A 23,781-nucleotide genomic window follows, 5' to 3' on the forward strand; every position below is an offset into this window, starting at 1 on the left:
TCTCGGCCTCATTCAACTCTGTCTTTCACATGCCTCAGCGAATGCAATGGCCTCCTCATGGGTCAATCTGTATCCACGCTGGCTCCTTTGAATCCTGTCTCAACTGCAGCCTGGGTGATGCATCCATAACCACTCAAAGTCCTTCAGTGCCATTCTATTATTAGACTTGGGATAAACACAGGATTCCCAAACAGACTCCACAACATCCCACGTGTTCTGGCCCACAGAAGTCTCCAGTCTCATCTCCCATGAGGCAGCCCTACTATGCTGATCTTCAGTCCCACTGGCTTATCAGACTCCCTTCAGACACAGGGCTCTGCTGCCTAAAGCCCTCCCTGCCCCTGTGGGCCTTGTTAATGCTGCCTACTCATCCCTCAGTCACTTCCCCCGGGGAAGCCCTCCTCTTCAGTGAAAGGGAAATCTCCCTTTACAGGGTCTTATAGCACAATGGACATCTTCCAAAGCTCTTGTCACAGCTGAAACTTCATATTTGCTTTTCTAATTGTTCAATGAATGTCTTCAGTGTCTTCTCTCTCGCCATCACCATGCACCGTATGATAAGCTTCACAAGGTGAGGGCAAGGAGCAGTTCTGTTTTGCTAACACTGATGTCCCTGGTTTTGGCACATAGTACATAGTCATTGACTATTTGTTGATTATGTAGATCACCCTCTAGAACTGGAATTTCATTCTTAAGCCATCAGCGAATTCTCAAGTGCAGGAGTTTCGGGCCACTTTCTCTTATACATACCATCCGCTGTTCTCCACATGTCTGCTCCATGGCCCTGTTCAGAGTAGTTCACTGACAGCCCCGTGAACAGAGTCCCTCTGTTTTCACTGTTCCCCTTCCAGGAGGCCCCACTTACCACACTGGTCACACTGGTCAAACTCTACCTATATTTTAAGAACCATACTTTGGTCAAGTGACATGAAACCTTCCCTAATCCTTTTAATTAGGACTTCTCACTTTCTGATGCATTAACCCTATCTATAGTGTTTATTTTGCAAGTTTTACACACTTCTTTACACTGTAAACTAATGATTCATTGTGAATATGCCTAATCTTCCCAATTAGACATGAGCTCCACATGGCAAGCACCGTATCTTACATTTCCGATGGTTTTCCCGATGCCCAGCACAGGCCTCGTGTACAGAGCATTTGCTCAACACACTTGTTCGTTGAACAAGGTCTGCACTCCGTCCCTGACACACAAAGACGGCACACACCCAGCTGCCTCCTGCTGTCTCCCCCAAGAAAAAAAATCAAACAAAAGGTGATGACCTACCACTTGGTCCCAGAGTGTCTCCTGGTGGATATCACCTCACTTCTTAAAAGTTTTCCACATCACAAGACGGGTTTGGGGTTCCAAATGTAATCCTTACTATAGGATTCATTTCTGGCTATCAACATGCCCCCATGAACAGAGGGAGACACAGACTTAGAAATAACAGAAGTAATTCTATCTGATCACGGTGGTCTCCCTGTGAAACGTTCAACTCCAAGAAGAACATGGCATACTGTAGCAATCCCACTGCTATTTACTGAGCACTTACAATGTGCCTGTCACTAAGTAAGCACTTTACATATGCTCAATTCATTAATCGTAGCAACACCGTAAGGCACTGCAGGAAGAATTATTCCCATTTTGTAGGAGTTTTATAAGGGAACTTGGTCTTAGGGAGGTTAAAATTTGCTCGAGGTCATGCTAACTGGCAATTTGCAGATGAGCTCAGAGGTGAGCCCACATGCGTGACCTCAAAGCACATGTTTTACCTGCATTGCTTTATTGCCTCGCAACTTAGAAGTTAGTTAGGACCAAAGCCTCATGAAGGGACTCCAATTAACTAGATTCCAAATGAAGGACTTTTTCCAGAACAAACTATATAATATAAATGACATTTTGAGAGTACTTTAAGCCAAAAAGAGTAAGATACGAGATATAACTTCTAATATATATACACTTTAATTAAACACATATAATAATCATAAAGGATTTCATATTTAAAGGATTATACTCCACACTGGAAGCATTTCATTTTAAAATGAAAAATACTTTTTTCCTCATCCTGAGTCAAAATACAATTATTATTGACTATGTAATTAAGTATAAAGCTGAAAACAGTGCCATCAAATTTGTTCACCTTCCAAATAAACATTAAATAAAAGTAAAAATTGTCATATCTCAGCATGTGACCAGCAGGCTGCCCCTCTTTAGGTCAGTTTCTTGAAGTTCATCTGAATTAAACTGATGGGTAAAAACCAAACAAAGCAAATGGTGTGAAACCTGTCCAACATCACTAGTAATCAAAGAAGTGAAAATCAAAATGAGATATTATTTTTCACCTGTCCAATTCTATATGAGTTTTGTGATAATACTTAGTGATGGGTTAAATGTACTTTCATATATAATTAATGAGACTATTGAAATTTTTTCAAGTTCTTTAATCAATTAATCCCTCTTTTATTAATTTATTCTAAGGAAATAATCAGAAATGTAGTAAAGAATTTATGTTCAGGGATACTTGTATGGCATGAGAGGAGCAAACTCACAAATTATTAAAAATGGTTTTCTTTCACTATTAGAATTGCAGGTGATTTTTATATTTCTAGTTCAACTGTTCCAGTACACTCATAGTCAATCAGTTTCCAGGCACTATTCTAAAACTGTGTCCTCAAACATTCTGAAAACATCACTAGCTTGCAAGAGGACTGCTAATAGCAACAGACAAGGGAAATTTGTTCCAACTCAAAACTCTGTTTTATAACACATCGTCACTTGTCTACCCACCAAGCAAGCTCTTCCCATGTAAGAATTTCCAGCCTGCTCCTCTGATATCTTGCTTAATTCTTGGTTTTGCAATGAGTCAAGCTGCCCAAATCTCCCTACCTGGGTTCGACGTGTACTGCATCGCAATCATGAGCATGGAGGATGCGGAGAGATTCACATGGGCAGGAACTCCTTCTCTCCTTGAGGAACCCACTGAAACCAAAGTATTTTGGATTAGACTCAATTAATATATGTGTATGTTAACTGTTACTTGCTACCTTGCCTAGAGTGTGAGAGCTAAGCAGAAACTTTTTTTGAAAGTCCCATCCAAATCCATGAAAATTTTGCACAAATAAAACTACAAAATTTGTTCTCGCATATAAATGCTACCACCATTGTCAGCGATGAGCCAGCATTTAGTGAGAATCTACAAGGAGCAGGGACAGTGCCAGAATGTGCTAAAATGGCTTTAAAAGAGCTGTATTTAGATGCGATCTCTGCTCCTAAGAGGTTGTCTCTGGGTGGAAAAGAAAGAAAAACAGAGTCCTCAACGTCCCAGGTATAGGGGCATGTTGAAGAATATCCCCTTAAGAAAGTAAAAATAAAAAGTTTCTGAACCCGACTTGAATATATTGCATTTTGAGATACAAACAAAATAATGGTCTATTTATAATGGGTACCTTATTGATGTAGTGACACAAATTTTAAATCGTGTATTATGAAAAGTTGTATGTTAATTTAAAAATTATTTCAACTGTCAATGTCAGTAAAACATTTTCTTCAAACCTTTACATGTACCTTAACCATTACCATCTTCATCACCATGAGAACCACTGTTCATAATAGTTTTCTGAAGCTTCCCATCTCCTCATCCGTCTGAGTTGTCTTGCATAGAGCACTTTTTGACTCCGTGAGTAACTGTGGCTCAGTATTTTATCCTGTTCACAAGCATTAATCGCAAAGCGAGCTGGTTTCTCCAAAATTCTTCATATAGCTGAATAACTGTGTTCTCCAGGTGAGAACCACTTAAGACATCTTTAAGCGGCTTGTTTACAATGACATCCAACTCTACATTAAATTTCTTTGTCTTTTTTAATGGAATGTATCAGGTAACCCCAATAATAAACATTCAAAACCAGCACTGACTGAAGTCATTCAAGGTAATACATTGTCTCCAAAGAGCACTTAATTATTCTAAAACAGTAATGACACAATAAAAGAAGCTTTAAAAAGACTCAAATATAAAATAAATTTTTTTCAGGGATAACTGTAGAAGTAGAAGAAACCTCTCCTTATAGGTAGGCTTGTATGGCAACTTGTCAAGAAGCATGACCAGAACAGCATACAGGGAGTGTAATGTCAGTTCTCAATTTCCTGCAAACCATGGACAAGACCATGAACATGGACAGCCAAAAGCCGATAATCCTAAAATCTGCTTTATTTTATTTTATCTTACTTTATTCTATATTGAAGTGTAATATGTGGGAATAATATCTCACCTACACCCCCAAAAGAATGAGGCAACTTATAATAAAACACATGTATAAAAGTACCATGAAAACACTAATAAAAAATTTGTCATAGTATTGCGGTTCAATTCCCAGTCAGGGCACATGCCTGGGTTGCAGGCCACTTCCCAGCAGGGGACACATGAGAGGCAACCATACATTGATATTTCTCTCCCACTCTTTCTCCTTCCCTTCCCCTCTCTCGAAAAATAAATAAATAAAATATTTTTAAAAAAAAGACTTGTCATAAAGTAGATGAAGGAAATTTACCATGATGCTTTTCCTTTTTCACATAGAAGACTTGAGCACCACAACAGATGGCGACGACCATCACAATAGCTTTACAGAAATAAACAAACCAACAAAACAGGTCTATAATGAAGTTGCATTTACCTGAGCCTGCTTTTATTCATCACTTGCAGCTGGGCTGCTGTTAACCCACCAAGTAGGTGATATTCGGATAGATAATTAGTTTGGCTATACAAGATAAATAAGTTCTAATAATTATATAAAGACGTGGAGATCAATTCATTGCTCGTAGATGGTAGAGTTGGTTAAGTGAATATGATTGATCAAGGAAAAAGGACGCTGAACCAAACTCTAAAGACGAAGATGCAGTTGTTCTCAGAGTTGAGACAGGGGGGTTGTCCAGGTCCAGCCCTGGGGACCTACAGGACCTAACTCAGTGTGGAAGCAGGAGCGATTCATACTCAATGAGCACACCAAGCGATTCTAATGCCAGTGGACCCTGGACCTCCACTGGAGAGATGAGACGTGAGACAGAAAACATGGAGTGTAGCGTGTCCAGGTGTGGGAGGACTAACTGCATGCTCCTTTGTGCCCTCTGTTTAAGGAAGAAAAAGAAAGTCTCAAAACAAAATAATTTCATATATATCTGTATGTGTATACACACATATATGTTCCTATATGTGTGTGTATATATTCCTATGTGTATATATGTATGTATATAGATTCTTTTTGGATTTCACCTTTGTTTAAATTCATCTCAAACTTTTTAATAATAAGCATTTTGGAAAAATGAAAACCACTGCGACGGGAGACTGAGAAGCGTGGCGCCTGGAGGCCTCTGTAAGTGGGAGAGATGCCCAAGCACCTCAGATGATTTAGGTGAAGTCTATTTATAGAACAGCCCAAGTGGTTCAGCGACCTTTGGATGTCCCTCCTACCCTACAAATCCATGTTCTCCCTCAAGTATGGTCCACCGTGAAGCCAAAAGCACTCCCTTGGCTCAAGCCCTAGGAAATTGGCTCCAGTGCTTATTATATAAACAGACAGTGCCTTGCAATTTCTTAGCCTTCTAACAGACTGCGTAAACTCATCACAATTCTAATTTAATAAGTGCACACAGGCACACATCGTTTATCGAATCTCATTAAAAAGCATGATGTGAACAGACATGCTGCTCGTCCCCATGAGGGTGCAAAAGGCCACAGCTACATACGATGGTAGGAAGAAAAATATTAATAAAAAATTTTTAATTTTACACTTAATACTGTGCTCAGGAAATGCAATCGTTTTCAGACCTAGTCCCTGACCCTCTCAGCACCACTGGAGTAACCATTACCGCCACCCCTCCCTCTGCGAACAGCAATTCCTCCGCCTGGTCCTGCGTTTCATGGTTCCTAGTGTACGATCATATATGCTCTTATATGAGTCTCACCAAAAAAAAAAAAAGTATATAGGAAAAGCCATTTTACAAAAGAGAAATCAAATTATTTTCATGAGAACACCAATTTAATTATTAGGACATAAGCCCAAGCCACCTGCCTTGGTAGCCTGGGCACGAGTCACTTATTCAAAAAGTGATGATTTTTCAGCACTTCCTACTCCAGGCATTGCTCAAGGCCCTGCAGACACAGCTCCACACCAGACAGGCAGGGCTTTGTCCTCATAGAGCTCAAATGCTATCCAATATGGAAGTCATGGCCACATACAGCTATTTAAATTTAAATTAAATTATATTATATTATATTATATTAAACTCAGTTCACCAGTCTCACTGGATACATTTCAAGTGCTCAACTACCACCAGTAGCCAGCTAGTGGCCACTGAATTGGGCAACAGAGAATTTTACAGAACATTTCCATCATTGCAGAAAGTTCTATGGACCGCGATGTTCTACGCAAATACCGAAGAACAAATATAAAGCAAGGCATGGAAACAGACAGAAAGTGAGGGAAGCACTTATTTCAGCTAGAGGGTAAGGAAGGGCATCTTGAAGATGTGCTGCTTGACCTGTCACTAAAGACAGTGAGGAAGCAAACCATGCGACCACTTGTGAGAAAGGCTTCTGAGACAGAGGGAAGAGCCTGGAGCAAGAGCAAAAGCCGGCATCCTGATGAAAGTGGACAGAGGCCAATGCATGCAGACTGAATGCAGAAGAGCTGGTGACGAAGCAGGAGGGGAGGCAGGGCCAGATCACAGACGGCCACTGAATGTGATTATAGGAGTGACCCATAAGCTACTAGACAGTTTTTTTTTATAATAAATTTTATTTAGTTACTTTTCAAGTACACTTTTTTATCTATTTCTCCCATCCCACCCCCCCCGCCCCGTCTCCCCCCTCCCTCCAATCCCCCCCCCCCAGTCCTCATCCCTGTGTCTTTCATACTTGTTCCTCAAAATACTAGACAATTTTGATGCAGGAAGTGATGTGATCTATTTACATGTCTGGAGATCAGCTCTCACTTTGGTGGAGATCAGCCTTAACAGGGCTAAGAATAGAAGCAGGGGGACCAGTTCAGAAGCTGCTGGACTGACAGAGACGAGAGATAGTGGTAAGAAGTGGTCTGCAGTGGAATACTTAAATAAACCCCACTCGCCTTACACTTGTTTAAGGGGTGAAGGTAACAGAGTCGTCTGGGAAGAAGAAACACATTCCGGTGCCAGTTCTGCCGTACAGCGGAACCACTGCCTGGGTGTGGCCAGGCTGCCCGGCATGTTTTGATGAGTGGCCTCCGTGTTTCCTGAGACAGGGAGTGCGCGTAAGATAGCGATGCCTTCAGAAGGGCGTATCGGTTCGACATAATGGGAAGACTAAGACACCAGGACCCTGAAGTCTATGCAGCTTTAAAATATTTACAGACTAGTAGGTTAATAAAAATCACAGACACGGCACAGCCCACCAACATGCTGGAGGCTCTATGAGATCAAAACTTGTTATCACAACTGCTGTTATGGTAGAACAAACTCTAGGGGAGAAAATCCCAAGCATCAGAGGATGGCCCCTTATCTCAAGCAGTATTTAAGACGACATTTCAGAACAGCATGTGAATTTGAGCAGGTACTGACACTGGTTACCATGGAACTTGACACGTCTGTCCTTTGACTATGGATTTGGTCCGTTCATGTGCTAGAGTAACATACAATATTCAAAAGCCATTCCTACACATTGTCTCATGGTCTTGACAACAAACAGGGGATGCAGACAGGGGAGGTTATGATTATTCACAATTTTACAGCCAAGGAAACGGAAGTTTGATGAGGTTAGGAGATTTGTCAGGACTCAAAGGACAACAATTTGGCTCTTCTGGAATCTCATTTCAAAACAATTCCCAACAGCAAACTCACAATTACTAACAACCACGCCTAAAAAAAAAAACCTAAGGAAATAACTAGAACAGGAACAGAACCACAGAAATAGAGATCACATGGAGAGTTAGCAACAGGGGAGGGGGGGAGATGGTACAGAGAATAAGTAGCATAGATGGCAGGCAGAAAATAGACAGGGGGAGGGCAAGAGTAGTGTGAGAAATGTAGAAGCCAAAGAACTTAAGACACACAGACATGAACTAAAGAGGGGGAATGTGGGAGGGAGAGGGTGTACAGGGTGGAGGGGCATGAAGGGGGGAAATGGGACAACTGTAATAACATAATCAATAAAATACTGCTTTTTTAAAAAAAAGAACAATTCCCCCTGATCCAACAATAAACCCTGAGAGTATACTAAGGCCTACTTTATAAGAAACAATCATCTGCCAATAAAACAGATTTTATATATAAAAGACTGTTTAAATACCATCAGTAGCTTGTATGTTTTTTTCAATTTATTAATTTTAGAGAACGAGGGAAAGAGAAGGGGAGACAGAAAGAGAAACATCAATTTTTTGTTCCACTTATTTATACATTCATTGGTTGCTTTTTGTATGAGCCGTGACCAAGAATCAAACCGCAACCTTGGTGTGTTGGGACGACAACCCCACCAACTAAGCTACCCAGCCAGGGCTTTTGTGCTGGTTTTTGACTGTCTCTTTTGGTATATGTTTATTAGATTTTGGAAGATCACATAACACACTACACATCCTTTGTCGTGGTAGTAAAACATACAATGATCCAGGGCCAATGGTCTGAAATCAAACAGTGAGTCAAGTCAGACAACTGTTTTTAAGTCAACGCAAAGATCTGAATGAACTTTTGCTTTTCCAGAGGTTAAATGACTTGGGAGAAATTTAACTTGGAAAGGAAACTGGATAAGGCTGCACAGTCCTGGCTACAAGATACACTAGCAGCATCTTTCACTGATAAAATTGTGCAGCATTATTGTTATCTTTGAAATAACATAGCCTTCACCAATTAATGTTCATTTAGGAGCAGCTTCTTCTCTTCTCTGCCAAAGTACCATCTTTCCAACATCCATATTTCAACTCAGTCCAGAAGCCACAGATTTTTTTATCAGAAAAAGAGAGGTTTCCATGGTGAAATGCAAATGACTTTTTCAATTCTTAGTAACTCCTTAATATATTTTTTTATAAACAAAGCCTATTGCACAAAGTTGGGATAAAAAGAAGTATATCTTATTTATGGAAGAATTTAAAAAGAAAAGGTTATGTCAAAGGAAATTTTTATAAATCACTGGCAGTTTGCTCCATGCCACCCCAAAGGACTTATTTAAAATAAAGGCACGGCATTAGGTTTATTGAGAAAAATGACATGAAGGACACAACTGATAACATTCACGGCTCTTAAACTGAAAGAGCTGTGATAGCTCATTAGACCCACTCAGAGCTCAGAGCATCATCTTCTAGGCCCTTAATGACACCCTCATTTAATACCTGGAAAACTGTCCATGCTTTACATTTGACCTTGTGAACGCCATACCAAAGAGATGAAAGCTGTTTGGTTTTAAAGACTCTATCAAGTACTCAGAAAATTGCAACACCCTTCATCCTAACATCTCTGTTCCGAAATAAAAATAGTCTGGAAGGAATTAGATGCTCCTCTCTCGTTTCAGTCAGAATTTTCTGACACTAAAACAACTTCCAAAAAGTAAAAACAACAAGGATGCAAGCAACAGACACACATTCTCGCATCAATTCGTTTTAACACGATGGATGAATCTAGAAGCTGACCCCTCTATCTTTGGGTCTGTGTCTTTGTACCTACTTTGTGAAGGAACAAGTACAAAAGAAACACCTGATTCCTTTAATAATATTTGGCTTTAAGGTCAGTACTACAATTTATTTTTATTTTTATAAGATTTAAGGATGACAAATGCTGGCTACGATTGAACCACAGGATTGGTGAAGAGAAACCAGTCAGAACAAGTGACTAAAACCAGAGCAACAAAATAAATGAACCAGATTAACGACTGGGTTAGCAGGAGATATATGTCTCTTACACGAAATAATGTCAGTGTTATTTAACCTAGATTATTAATGCCAGAAAATAACCTTAGAGATGGAAGATTTCTTCCAAACCCCTCCTTTAAAGTCAATAAAATTGGAGTCTCGGAGACATTAACGACTTGTTCATACCGTAAATGAACAACAAGTTACTCCCAAATAAACACCAAAATTCACACCTGTGTTGTAAACTCAATTTACTCTTTTGTCCTTAGTTGCCACAGTTCACACATTCAAATAAGTTAGAATTTCAATGTGACTACAAGGCATGTTGGGGGTCCTCATTTCTAATTAAGTAGAAGTTAATCAAGAGTGAAGAAACAAACTGGCAACTGTCACAATGTGTGATCAGTATAACTTCGGAGGCCTGATATATTCAATGCCTCTCCCCAAACTATTAACTTATTTCTAAAAATTAGAAATACAGTGAATTGGATCAATTATTACAAAGATGCAGACTCACCTGCTATTCTTTTTTTTAAGTCTAACAGTTAACACATTCATTTTTTTAAATAGTTATCCAATTCCATGGCGGTAGCCATAAACAAGAACTTGTCAGTGAAGTTACACAGAACAAAAAAAGACAATGGTTAAATATTCTATCACTTGAATGGTATGATCGGTCTGCTAACTTTTTTGAATTGCATTTGGCAGAAGTCAGACTATATAATTTAGGCAGAAGTCAGACCCATTGCTTAAAAGACATGAAAACTACAATTCCATAGCTAAAACTAAACTTGTTTGTAAAATACATAAATGTGGCTCAAGATACATATCTTCATAGAGCAACAATTTGAATAAGATCATAAGTACATAACATTAAAATGGTGAAAAACAATCACTAGTAATGGGGTGCGACCAATAAAGGCATTTTTACAGAACAAGAGTTGAGGGACGCAGAGAAGTGAACTCACACTTACTGAACACTAGGCATTGTGCTAGAACCTCACCAGTGTTCTGGGGCAACCATCATCTCAATTCCCACCACAATCCCAAGAAGCAACTATTGTCATTATTCTATTGATCTTTTACAGGTAAGAAAGGAAAGGTTCGTCAACTTGCCTATGGTCACACAGTTAGTTGGTGGCAGAGCTATGGTTTGAATCAAGATTTACTGGAGTCCTCAACCCATAATCTTTTGAGATTATTCACTGAAACATATACTCATTCATAATCCATTTCTATAAAAATATGTGTTTGGAAGATTTTGATCAGAAAAGCCACATCTCGGTGATTTTTCTCTTTGCTCTCATGTCTAGAAAGTCTGAAGAATTAAGTCTAAAAAAGTGAAACAGAATTGAAAACAGCGCCATATGTCTAACAGCACCTTGCACCTGAGTCTCAAGCCTTAGCTTTTGTCAAAGTAGTTTGGTAAGTTTTGATTCACTTTATTGTCAGGACACCCTGGTGAGAGAAGCTGATGCTGCTATCCTTCTGGACAGGCCGTTTCCCCAGAAGGATCCGTTGAGCAACATCACACAATGGATTGCAGCTGGAGGTGAGCCTAGAATCTGCATGTCCTGATTCTACCCACTGCCCTTCTCAGCACACCTCACTGCCTCCAAATGCAAGCCATAACAATTTCTGCTTTTGAGGCAACACCCTCTCCACCTTTTCTTCCTCAAGAGGCAAAAAATACCATCATTCATACACAAGAAATGTAGATCATGCCTCGGCATGTTCTTTCTTCCTATTGCATGAGATCAAACTATGTGAATAAAACAATTCTCAGGTTTAATCATCTCCCATGTTTTTGGTTTTCACCCTAATATTCACGCTGAAATGACTGAATTTAAATCATAGCATATATCCAAAGCAAGCGATCTCATTACAATCCTGAAAATCTACAGCCTCAAAGAGCAAAAGCAATTTCCGTGTGTATAATATATCAAAATAATCTATTAGGTAAGATTGAACTTACATATAGCCATTGGTAGAAAAGATGTGCTAAGATATTCAATAATATCCTTGTGCAGAAATGGAGGGAAGGTAGCTAACGTTGATATCATCGTGTAGGGCAAAGTACTCAGAATATCGTCACTGAGAAAGGGCAGCAAACATGTGGTTGTATAAAATATCGACTGTCCAAGATCTACAAAAAAGAATTGAGGAATCAGTCACTGAATATTTTGCCATTTAACAAAATACACTAAGTGTACATTCTAAGTTTTATGAACCGATGTAAGTTGCAAGCAACTACTGCTTCCTTCCTATTAAGAATTCTGAAACCTACTGCTCAGTACACTGAGTATATACAACATTTGCTCAATAAATGGCCAGTGAATGATTGCATTAGGAAATATACATGTCCATTATTATATGAGCTTTTCCTCAATACAGATCAGCCTTTCACAATACTTGGTACTCATATTGCTCCTCAGTTTCATAAATTAGAAGCACTTTCCATATGATAACTGAGAATCCTGAGATCCCTCCAGCGTTCTTACCTCCGTTACATTTTACACAAGACAACTGTGGCACAGGAACGTTAAGTTATTTTCTCACTGGAAGTTTTAGAAAGTCACAGGCAGGACTGGAAATAAAACCAGGCTATTTCTGCTCCATCAACCAAACCACAATCTTCCTACATCTGGAGTCTTGGGCAACGTGGTAATCTGCATCTTCCAGACCAACGGCAGATTCGGCACGCACCAAAGGAACGAAGCTGTAAACCGATGCCGCACGACCTTGTGCATTTAGTTATCAATTATCACATAAGAACATGCCGCCTAATAATAATCTATCAGCATTTTCAAATGGGGATAGAAAGAGTACCTACCTCACTTCATTAGAAGGATTGTTAGGTTTAAATTAGATAAATATAAAGTGTTTGACATAGCACATAAGGTGTGCTCCACAAATATTAGCCATTTTATTAATACTAACATTGTTACTATTATTATTACCTGCACAGTGAGTAAAAATAGAGGACATTTGAAAAAACATAACTTTTCACTTTAGAATGCATGTAGACCAAACCCATTGCCATGAACGTACATTTTCGATATTTTCTGGACCTCCCGATATATAGGTCATCAGCGGAGACTAAACAATGGGGACTTCGGTCATTTTCATATTCATTGTAAAGGAAATTATTAGACTTCCTCCTTTCTCAGAGGTACCTTCCCAGTGCTATTTTGTTGCCTAATGTTATTTCTGATTTTCATTAGAATTAAAATGCCATTTCACAAGCAATCAGCTGTCAACAGTGAGGACGCAGCCACATCGCACACTGGGGATCCAGGGACCGTCAATCTCCGATTCCAAATGAAGAAACGAAACATCCACAGGTGGTTCACTAAGAATTAACTGAAGCTGTGCATGAAAAGACAGCTGGGCTGAAGTTGAGCCTACTTACATTAGCACAGAAAAAGGCCCAGAGCCCATTAGAAACATTATTCATTTGAGAAGAATGGAAAAAGGCCTGAGGCCTGGAGAAAGGAACTGATTGTCTAAGATTTCCTAAGAGTTACTATCTGAACTGAGACAAAAATGTGACTCTTCCAGGTACAGGGCACCGCCCCTTGAGCAGACACAGCCTCCAGCCCTAGTGCGGTGGCTCCCAAACTTGGTGTACAAAAGTCACCCAGATAGCTAGTCAAAAATTCGGTGACTCTTACTTAGAAGTTCCGGCTTGGGACCCAGAATTCCTCGGCCCAAGCTCCCTCAGGGCTTCCGGCAATCAGATCACCTTAGGGAATGAACGCAGTACTATCTTTAGCCTCTAAGGGATGGGTAGGGAGTTTCCCCCCATCTTCCAAGCTCTGTTATACTGAACGAGAGCACACTATACAGGTAACAGTGAAAAGTCACAAAATAGCTGTAGCATAAAGGCAAAAATACAAATCGTTCCCCCCAAATTGTCATGATTTACACAGTAATTGCAATGAAATGAGTTGCGAGTTACCACACTGAATGCTTTTCTCTTAATCAAGGAGATTTGAAGATAAAGAACAGCTGCCTCACCACAGCAGCCCCACCCGGGACTGGGCGCCACGGACACAACAGCCACGTAGTCACCAAGGAAAAGCTCTGACACGTTAGCCACCCAGCGAGCTCGCCACGCTGGTGGCCTTGTGTTCAGAGTCATCTCCTTTACCTTCTGAGTTGGGGTAGGATCACAATAAAAATGACTAGTCCTTACAACAGCTACAAAATTATATGATAAGCAAGTTTACAAATTTCTACATTTTTTATATTCACTATACTATAGAATTGTAAATGTAAGCAAAAACAAATTCAATAACCATTATCTTATCACTTTTATGAAAGTAGATTTAAAATATTCTTTTTCTACATTAAGAACACATCTTACTAAATAAGCCATTAAGCATTCTCACAGGAGAGTTAATCATAACCGAAAGGCAAAATAAACTCCCATCACCCACCCATTTCCCAAATTCCAATCTTTCTCTACAGTGAAAGTCTGGTTATCACCCTTCCAGCAACCACATTCTCCGTGTTTTCACGTCAAAACAACTGATATTTCAAAAGTTCATTTTGTCACTTGTTACTACTGTGGCAATATAATTCCATTACAATTCTCTCATTTTTCTTCCTTAAAAAAGCTTATTAACTAGAAATTATAAAGCTTGATTGTTTAACAAGTTTTGTCATTAAATTTGAAATATGCACTCACTATCATAAGTACATCTGATTCTTAAAAAAAAAGTTTATTTACTTTTTGTACTGTATGGTTTTCCATTTGATTCACCCAAATATAATATTGAATGGTTAAGCAGTAGATACTACTGTACTCCTTTTTATGGGTCAGAAGAATTTGGTAAGCAAATAAGGTAATGAACTTGACCAAGGACACCCAATTGAAAGGGGAAGAGGTCAGGAGCGTGCTCTCAGGCTTCTGTCCCAAAGCACCACTGACACCCTGCGCTGCACACCAAACACACAGACAGACACTGTACCACTTGGCCAACATTTTGTGATTAAATATTGATTGTTACTTAAATTTGGACCAATTCTTAGAGATTTCTTTCTCATTTTCCTTTTTTTTTTTTTTTTTTTGAGATTTCTTCTTATCTAATCTCCTGGGTTTAAAAACAGGAAAAAAGAATCCCAGAGAGAATTTGTGATTTGTCTCTCAAAAATCACAAAATTGAGTCAGTGCATTTGACATTGCTCTTCAAGCTCCACCCCTTACACTGTCAGCGGAGAAATTTTTGAAGTCTTAGCTCCCACATCATTTCAACAAGAGTCTGCATGATACGCAGTTCAGGGGAGAAGAGATAAATCTCTTATAATCCTCCTCCTCTCCCCAGCCCATTCCACTTAATTCAGGCCCACTTGGATAACATCCCTCTGGCCCTAGTACAGCGCAATGTTAGGATGGAAAACACCATAATTAAATGTCAGTGTAAGAAAGGCTTTAGCCACACAAAGACCTTTCAAGCAATTTATTCCAATAACAATAGCCTCCGGCTTCCATAAACACACGTGTACATTTTCAAAGTTTTCAATCAAATGCTCACCGTGTTGGCCATGCTGTAGTAAAGGAACTAGATCCAGGAGAGTCACCAAAGTCACGTAGAGGCCTTGATAGTCCAAAGAAGGGTAGTCTGACAAGTGAGCATCACGACTTTGCAGGCCGCGTTCAGAGGGAGCATCTCGCAGGACGCTGTAAAGGAGGGAGCGAGTAACAGTAGGGTTGATGGAACTGACCTGCGGTCTTAGAGATGGGGTGAGTGGGAATGGCACAGGAAAAAGACACATGGTCATGGGCACTGTCAAATTGGAGGCATCTTGGTTTTCCTTCTTCCCTGTGCGGGACAAAATGCTGTTGGGGGGACAAAGAAAAAAAAGAGACAACAAAGACACAAAGAACAGCACATTACATTGAAATGACACTCTAAAACAAATAATAAAACACCAGATACACCCCACATAAGATGCAATGGCCACACCGAGAGCATCTACGAATCTAGTCCAAGTGCTCAGATACCAGTAACGTGAGGTTTCTTTTGTGGAAGTTGCATTGCATCTCATGTGTTATCTGGTTAGTAAGGAGCAAAAATATAAAAATGCATGTTTCAGTGCCAAACCCATGTTTTACAGTTTATCAGTCTGGTGAAGGAGAAGTTTCCCAGGAGGAAAAACAACAGGTTTGTCTAACAAGTTGGGGCTTTTATTTTTAATTTAAAAGGAGCTTTCAAAGCAAAGGAAGTTTTCAGGAACAGAGTCTTAATCAGGTAAATAAAAACTTGCAAAATATAGGTATGGCACTTGCAGAAACATGTTTTAGCAAAGAATAAACATGTGTGTTTATTAAGAAAGTCTTAAAAATCACATGTTTATTGCATCAAAATAATGTCTATATGTATATTATGATACTGTTTCATGACATTCTGTCAGTATCATTTGAGATAATGAAGTTTAAACAGGCATATGAATTTAGAAATAATACATATTTCTAAAATGTTAGCTAAACTACATTGGAAAAGCTGTAAAATAATATATATTAGATGGCCGTAGCATATGTTTGTGAACTAATGATAATGGTTATTTATGTGTGTTTTTTTTTTAATTTGGCATATTGGGGAGGAAAAGTTTTATTTTATGAATACAAACAGTGGTTTATTAAATAGTTACCTTCAAAATTCTAAAGACTAAGCAAGCAGTATCTGTCATGTAGCTGCATATCATACAATAAGATCTCATATATTACTGCTGCTACTTACGTTATTATTCAACAAAACTCACTAAAAACTAGAGGAAAGATAATTTAGAAAGTTAAAAAAAGTTTGATGGGAGTAAAAATAAATTCTAAAAGAAACTGGCTTTCTTTTAGCCTTCATTCTTTAAATAAAAACCTTTTAGTAAAAGCAATAAAGCAGAAAAGCTGTTATTTTAAAAACAGAAGAAATGACTCTGTAGCTAAATGTTTAGGTTTTTTAAAGGAGGTTATACTATTTATCATTAAAAACAACAGCTATACATTATAATGATAATATCTGCTACACTTACAACGTGCTTTTATATGTTAATCAAAATAGATAACAATTTATAAATGTTTCATTACATAAAAGTAACTTGGTTTTACACTTATTCTATGTGTATCAAACATTACTAAGTTCTTAGTTAATGATACTACATTTACAATTTTACAGTGGGGTGAAGAATTGGTTAGTGTCAAGCATGCTTACTATTCCAAATTTACATTTACTTTTCTATACTCTTAGTGCAAAATATGTTACAATGTAAGAAAAGTGGCTACATGCTTTTTATTTTCTATGTGCCTAATTTACCTCGATTTCCTTTGTCTTCTGTTACCCAAAGTCCAGGGAAAAACAATTAATAATAATAAAAATAATTTCAGAATAGTTATGTAATACTTCTTAGTAATAAATAACTTAAGATTTAGTGTAAGTTTTTTTTAACTTTGAAAGGGATTTAATTTACCTTTTTTGTGTGTGATGTGTTTAACTTTGTAAGCTTATACTTTACAATGGGATAATATCAACATTCCAATGACCCCTGCCTGCCCACTTGTAACATAAATACCATCAGATATTCCATCAAACTTTATACTCTGCTCATATAATTCAATTACTCCTAAAAGTACCACCTCTGAGTGTTATTGTTGATGAGAAGCCCAATCACCAAAAAACTATTTTAATCCTGTAGGATTCTATCCCACTGACAATGTCTTTGGATGGATATAAATCAGAAACACTATTTCCCAAATGTCAGCCCCGAATTAGCCTACTACCAGCATCTTCTCAAATTTACAAGATGTGGATCTTCAAGGAGCGATATGAAAAGACATTTTGCACTGAGAATCAAATTTTCTGTTTATCTTATATCAATGCTATTCTTTAAGTACAGCGCTCTCGTCCGACTTTTCCTTGGTAGGGGAAATATAGCATATTGTATTTTCAAATATACACTAGCATTTCTCCAAAGTATGATACAATTTGACAAACACTAGTAGGCCAACTTTGGAGACTCTGCTTTGATATTGTCTCCCTTCCTGCACGTGGGGGTTCCCCGATGGCAGCCACAACAGCTTCTTCACATGCAGGGAGGGAATAATGCCAGCACTGAAATGACAGGACTTCTCCCTCACTGCCTTTTGATTTAACAAGTGGTAAGGCTGAGAAAAAAAATGGCTGAAGATGAGTCACCCATGAAACCAGCTGTAAATCACCATTCATGTTTCAATGTAAGGCAATGTTTTCATTTGTGGAAAAACTTAAGAAGGGCTCATGAATAAATGTATAATGTATTGTGATTTTATGATGTTGTGTGAATTTTATTTAGAAAAAAAAACAACTTATTTCCCCAACCAAACTGCCTAGCTTGGGAACCATAAAACCATCTTCCCCATTTGCAATTCATTCCCAGAAGTCTGTACATCCAACCAAACCGAAAATTAACAATGCCTTGCTCAGAAGAGTTTGACCCAGCGGGCAACCTTTCACCTTTCCTTCTCCCTCCTGAGATCCTCTTTATCAAGCGTTTGCTTCCGACACCAGGAGAAATTGAGAGAAGATCTCTGTGGGTGCTGGTGAAGATGAGACGTTGCCCCAAGGTATTTATAGCACAGAAAATTAATACGTTAAATGAACTTGCTATTACGCACTAAACCAAATGTCCTTGATCATGCTATGCTCTGAAGCTACTCTGTGTACCTCAAATCAATAACCTGAAGGCCTAAAATTATAATTAATTAAGAGGACTGAATTGAGGCTAGAGCCCCTTATAAAAACATATTAAACTTCTCTAAGGAGTTAGCAGCAAGTAGCTTTCCCCAAACTTGATTCTTAAAAAGATGTCATATGCTAGCAGCCTGAGTGGCAGAAGAGAGACATGGGGGAAGGTTCTCAAAGAATGTTCGCCATAGAAAGACTGGAAATCCTCTAAATGTTCTGCCAGGTAAAAGGCAAGATCCTTAAAGAAGAACGTAGATGTTTAAAACACAGCCCAGAGTGCTTCCAATACAAATGGACAGACACCTCTGGAAGCAGTGAGGGGGGACTCGGACTAGATGATCTTCATAATTGCTTCTAATACTAAAAGCAAAAACAAAAAACTGAACCGTCTGTATGCAAACTGTGTATCCATTCCTACACTGAGGTTCCTCCTAAATTAAAATGAGTACAACTCAGCCTTCAGATGAAATTTTAGCCAGACCCCCAGGTCACTGCTGGATAAAGTAAATGCTCTGGAAGGGTTCCCGCAATAGATGAAATCTGACCTAAAGTCAGTTCAATTCAACAAGGGCTAGCGAACTCACAGGACTCACCTTCCACTAACCCAGAGTTTTGTTAGGGAAGCTCCCTGAACTCTAACATGAGTCTAATTATTAATTATGAGCTAAGTGGGCACACTTGCACTAAGCATCTTCTGATCTAGTCAATTATGCTAAATATAATCTCTCGTCTCCTGTGCATTTAATTAATTGAAGTTAAACTGCTAGGATAATCTCTTACTTTGGAAATGTATACCCAACTCTACTGAAATCAGTGAGAGTTATATGCACACATGGATGCCAGAGGACTGTTACACTAACCCTGCAATTCTTACTCAGATGAAGCTACTGGTACTTCAGGTTGCATATTTTAACCAAAATAATATAATTTTAACATCTTTGAGAATACCCAAATAGAAAGACAGAGGGTCACTCCGTGAAAATTAACCTCTATTCTGTGTTCTCCTTTCCTTCCCAGAATCTCAATTTTGAAAGCAAGAAGTGCTTCTGAATGTAAAAATTATGTAAAATGCTATGGCTGTCTAACCACTATGCTGGACACCTGAAACTAATACAAAATAATATTAAGTGTAAACTGTAATTAAAAAACTTTTTTATTACATAAAATGCAAAACAGAACCATCTGGTTTGTAAGTAAAAAATCTTACTGTCAATAATCTTGGACACCAAATACCTATACCATCTTACTGTCTTGAACTTTCTAATAGCATGAATAAAATAAAGAAATATAAATATGATAGCTACGGATGTATATACCAACATTGAAAGTGATCATAACTTAGTCCATTATATAGGACAATAGCTGTCAGTTCTGTGTTTCCAGTAAACAAGAAATGAGTTTGTTTGTTTGTTTGTTTGTTTGTTAAGTAGAGGTAGGAAAAAAGAAGAAAGAAAACGCATTGGGTTCGGCCCAAGAGTTGAATCTGGAAGTACTGAAGCCCAACACCTCACGGGTGACATCCCCCGTGTCCTTTCCTTTCTCAGACTTCACGTGTGTGGGTGTGTGTGCGTGTGTGTAGCACACTGTTAACTCTGCTCTGACTTGCTATCCACAATGAAGTGCTTCATAGGGAGATACAGCTAAAACATCTGGCAGCTGAAATACTGTCCACATCACCTCCAGTACAGCTCAATGTAACATCCAAAAAGATGGTAAATCTCTGCACTAAACACTTCCTTTCTTACCTTAATCCCAAAGACAACCCAGACTACCCTACGAACACATAATGGATGCCAGCATCCCCAAAAGCCAAACCAAGTTGTCACTAACAGAAGTGTCCCCGCGTTATGATAACTAGTAGTACTAAGGAGAAGCAGCATAATTGCTAAGAGGGTGCGGGGTGGATTAGGAGCACTAGCGTCAAATCCTGGTTCTGGCACTCACTAGATACTACCTCTGAGTAATTTAACTACCCTATACTTTAGTTTCACTATTTGTAAAATGGGTACAATAGCACACTTACTTAGTAGAATTATCATAAAGGATTAAATGCGATGACACATGTAAAGTGGTTAAAACAGTGTCTGACACATATAATTACTGTTATTATGCAATATTAGCATTACCATTTGTAGCAGCCCTGGATGTATCCCTTTAAAATGGACTCAGCTCAATTGCACATGATCTTCTCCAAGAGCCACCTGAACAAAACTACCTTAACACCAGTTTCACCATCAAAACACTATCCTGTGATCATATTCTAATGACCCACTGCTCAAGCAAAAGGGAGCTCCATGTCTTGTAAACGTAACACTAGTACCCTAAATTTCTGAACTTTCTGGCACAATGACTATGACCTAAGCAGTAAGCTTCCAAGTGCCAACTAGGATGTCAGTTTCTTTGCAAACAGAATTCAGAATTTGCTCCCTACGGAAAAGTGCCTCTCAACTGCACAACTTATGGGATTTGCGATAAAGGGAAAGTGTTTGCCTTTGAGGAAAGTGACCTCAAAGACAAAAGGAGAATTCAAGAGAACAGAATTAGATGCCTTGGTGTATAAACTTATCTGATTGTTACTATGAAAACTGAGCTAATTATTCCACTGCAATTTGAAAAGAAGGGAAATACCCTCAACAAGGTCCTAAACTCACTCTTCAAGTATGAAATCTGTGAACCTGACAAACAGAGTCCCTGTAATACAGAACAGGGACACGAAGGGTTCTGTGAAGAAAAGATACTCTGAAGAATGAGAACAAAGAGACGGCAGGACTGCAGCAGACTCGTGACTGCCCTGACTGCCGGAAGCTCCTTTCTGCAGTGTTCGGTCCGTCCTCGCAAAGCCTCAGACCACGGGGAGCCCCAGAGCAAATGCACTCATCCGAACTGGTGTTCTTTCCCCACCTAACTCCTGTCTTACAAAACTTTTGTTTTTATAAAACTAAAAAAAAAAAAAAAAAAAAAACCAACAGTAGCAAGTCAAATTTATGTGTTTCCTAAATCGGATTTGGAGTGAGAAAACCAAGGCAATGGCAGAGGCTAAGCCTGAGAATTTAACGGAAACTGTTCCTCTCACTGTTGGATGCTCCCTCCCAAACAATAAGTTCGCCTTTGCTCAGCTTTCCTAATGAGAGCCGGAAGGCCCACAGGCCCCTCTGTTCTGTGCCTTCTAGCAAAGGCGGATGATACTTGTTTTTGTTGCCTGGCCCTCCAGAGAATTTCCATATTAATTGTACAGCATGTTGAACACTTGAAGTGTTTCACGGATTAAAAATAATTCTTAGTAGCATACAGTCTACTTCAAGAAATACAAAATACTACTGATAAACCTAAAATGCTATATAATTCTGATTTTATTTAAGACTCTAAGTGCTTCCTATTCTTATTTAGCAATATAGGTTCCCCTTTTAACCCCACTCTATGCTTCTGCCAGACATAAAACTTTTATCGCTGTATAAAGCTCTTGATAAGACATCCAACTGAGGAAAGCAGGCAGTAGCCAGGCAGCCTAATCTTTCTTTTCACTTAGGCCTGTGATCTGATCTGCTATATACACCCAGAGAACCTGAGTCCAGACTCTTCCGGCAGAGCACTAGGAAACATGAGGCCCTTCAAAACTTTCAGTTCAATAAAAATTTAGATCCCAATCAATTCAACAGTCCTACCTAACAATTCTTTCAAAGTAGAGGATAGTTTAAAGCTTACCTTAACAAGGTCTGAGAAAAGTATTTCAGGGTGTTTGCAATATCTGTTCCAGAAGGTACAGGGTAAATGTTGTGGAGAACCCGGTTATGATATTCCTGTAAGTACCGGATCTTGGAAGCAACTAGATAGAAGCAAAAAAAAAAAAAAAAAAAAAAAAAAAAAGAACGAGAAGAAAAAGGAGAATCATCTTGTACTATGTAGTAAGTATACAGTATTTTTTTAATGATCAGATACAGAAATTTAATCGGTATTTTAAGGAAAATATGTAAATTTTTACTAGCATTCTATGACAGAAACAGTTACAAAAGAGCTTTGATTTTTTATAACTGTATTAAGTACACAAGATTATTTTAGTTATCTGGTTTAATATCCTTTTCCCAAATCACCAATTACTTTTTTAACCACTAAGAAAGGCAGTACACAAATCATTTTATAATCACCCCCACGTTAGCTTCTTTTTAGCAAAATAATAGGTATAAATCTCTGCCATGAGAGAATTATATTTAATATTACATAACTAAAGCTGAAGGAGAAAACTCAAAGGTCTTTCAATAACACTCTACAAACCCTAAGATAAAGGCAGTCCATTGCACAATGGCATCCGTTGAAACCAGGCTTTTAACTTAGTAAACAATCATGAAAGCGTGCTCAGCAAATGTGTCAACTAAGAGAATATTAAGAATAGATTGACTTAGTATTAAAAGAGAACACAATGATTGGGCGGTAATAAAAATATTAAAAAATGAATGTGACATTCTTCTTCCAAGACATTTCAGAAATTAGGAGACTTCCTAAGCTTTCTGATCTTGGCTGCCCAGATCTTTTTAAAATTCAGGAGGGACCAAATGGGCTTATTCACCCTCCTAGACCTACCTGGAGTCACCAGCATCGTCCATATTCCTGACCTGACCCTTGACCTGGCTGCAGTGAATGGCCCAGTTCTAGTCATTCCTCTTGGCAAATCCCAAGGGGCCATGATGATCAACGTGTCTCGGGTCTCCTCTTCCATAGAGCTCTCAACACTGTCCATTTGTCCTTTCAATCTTTGAGGCTACCCAAGGAGCCTTTCAGGTGGAATGGCTCACTGTTAGCAGTTAACAGAAGACACGTCAAGTCCTGGAGAAGCAAGGCCGTGCTGTTCCCAACAGCCCACGGAAACAGGCTACTGGACGCGTTCTAACTGAAATTCTGGCTTAAGCAACTTAAAGAACGTCAAAGATGCTTTCGATAGGCAAGGACATAGAATCACAGAACGATGGACTATCAGAACTGGGAGGACCTTAGAGCCCTTTTCCATTTCACTTTAAAGATGGGGAAAGGAGGCACGTTAGGTCGGTGGCAGAGCTAGATTAGTGCTTACAAGCCCTGACGCCCATCCAGTCCTCTTCACACTGTGACACACTCAACAGTAAGACTCTGCCATGCAGTCAAAATGTGGGAGTGGGTGCCCGTGGCATGACATGGGCAACTTGCCGCTGTTATTAGGTTGTTCACG

At 38.9% G+C, this 23,781-nt stretch overlaps 1 protein-coding gene across 3 annotated transcripts in view; it reads right to left on the reverse strand.

Annotated features, from left to right (window-relative positions):
- The window catches only part of UNC79 (unc-79 homolog, NALCN channel complex subunit), a 162,292-nt gene extending 146,815 nt beyond the window's left edge, over window positions 1–15,477 (reverse strand). For 2 of the 3 annotated variants that reach the window (XM_053665979.1, XM_053665978.1), the window contains exons 1-3: window positions 15,405–15,477; window positions 11,840–12,010; window positions 2,888–2,980 (exon numbers count right to left, since the gene is read on the reverse strand). In XM_053665979.1, the coding sequence (XP_053521954.1) occupies window positions 2,888–2,980; window positions 11,840–11,927 (181 nt within the window). In that variant the 5' untranslated portion in view covers window positions 11,928–12,010; window positions 15,405–15,477. Of the gene's footprint in view, window positions 1–2,887; window positions 2,981–11,839; window positions 12,011–15,404 lie in introns of those variants that run through there. The other variant, XM_053665980.1, reaches the window with a different exon arrangement.
- Between the last annotated feature and the right edge of the window lie 8,304 nt (window positions 15,478–23,781).

Source organism: Artibeus jamaicensis, unplaced genomic scaffold (genome assembly GCF_021234435.1).
Source record: "Artibeus jamaicensis isolate MK-2021 breed Jamaican fruit bat unplaced genomic scaffold, CSHL_Jam_final contig_444, whole genome shotgun sequence".
NCBI classification, from domain to species: Eukaryota; Metazoa; Chordata; class Mammalia; order Chiroptera; family Phyllostomidae; genus Artibeus; species Artibeus jamaicensis.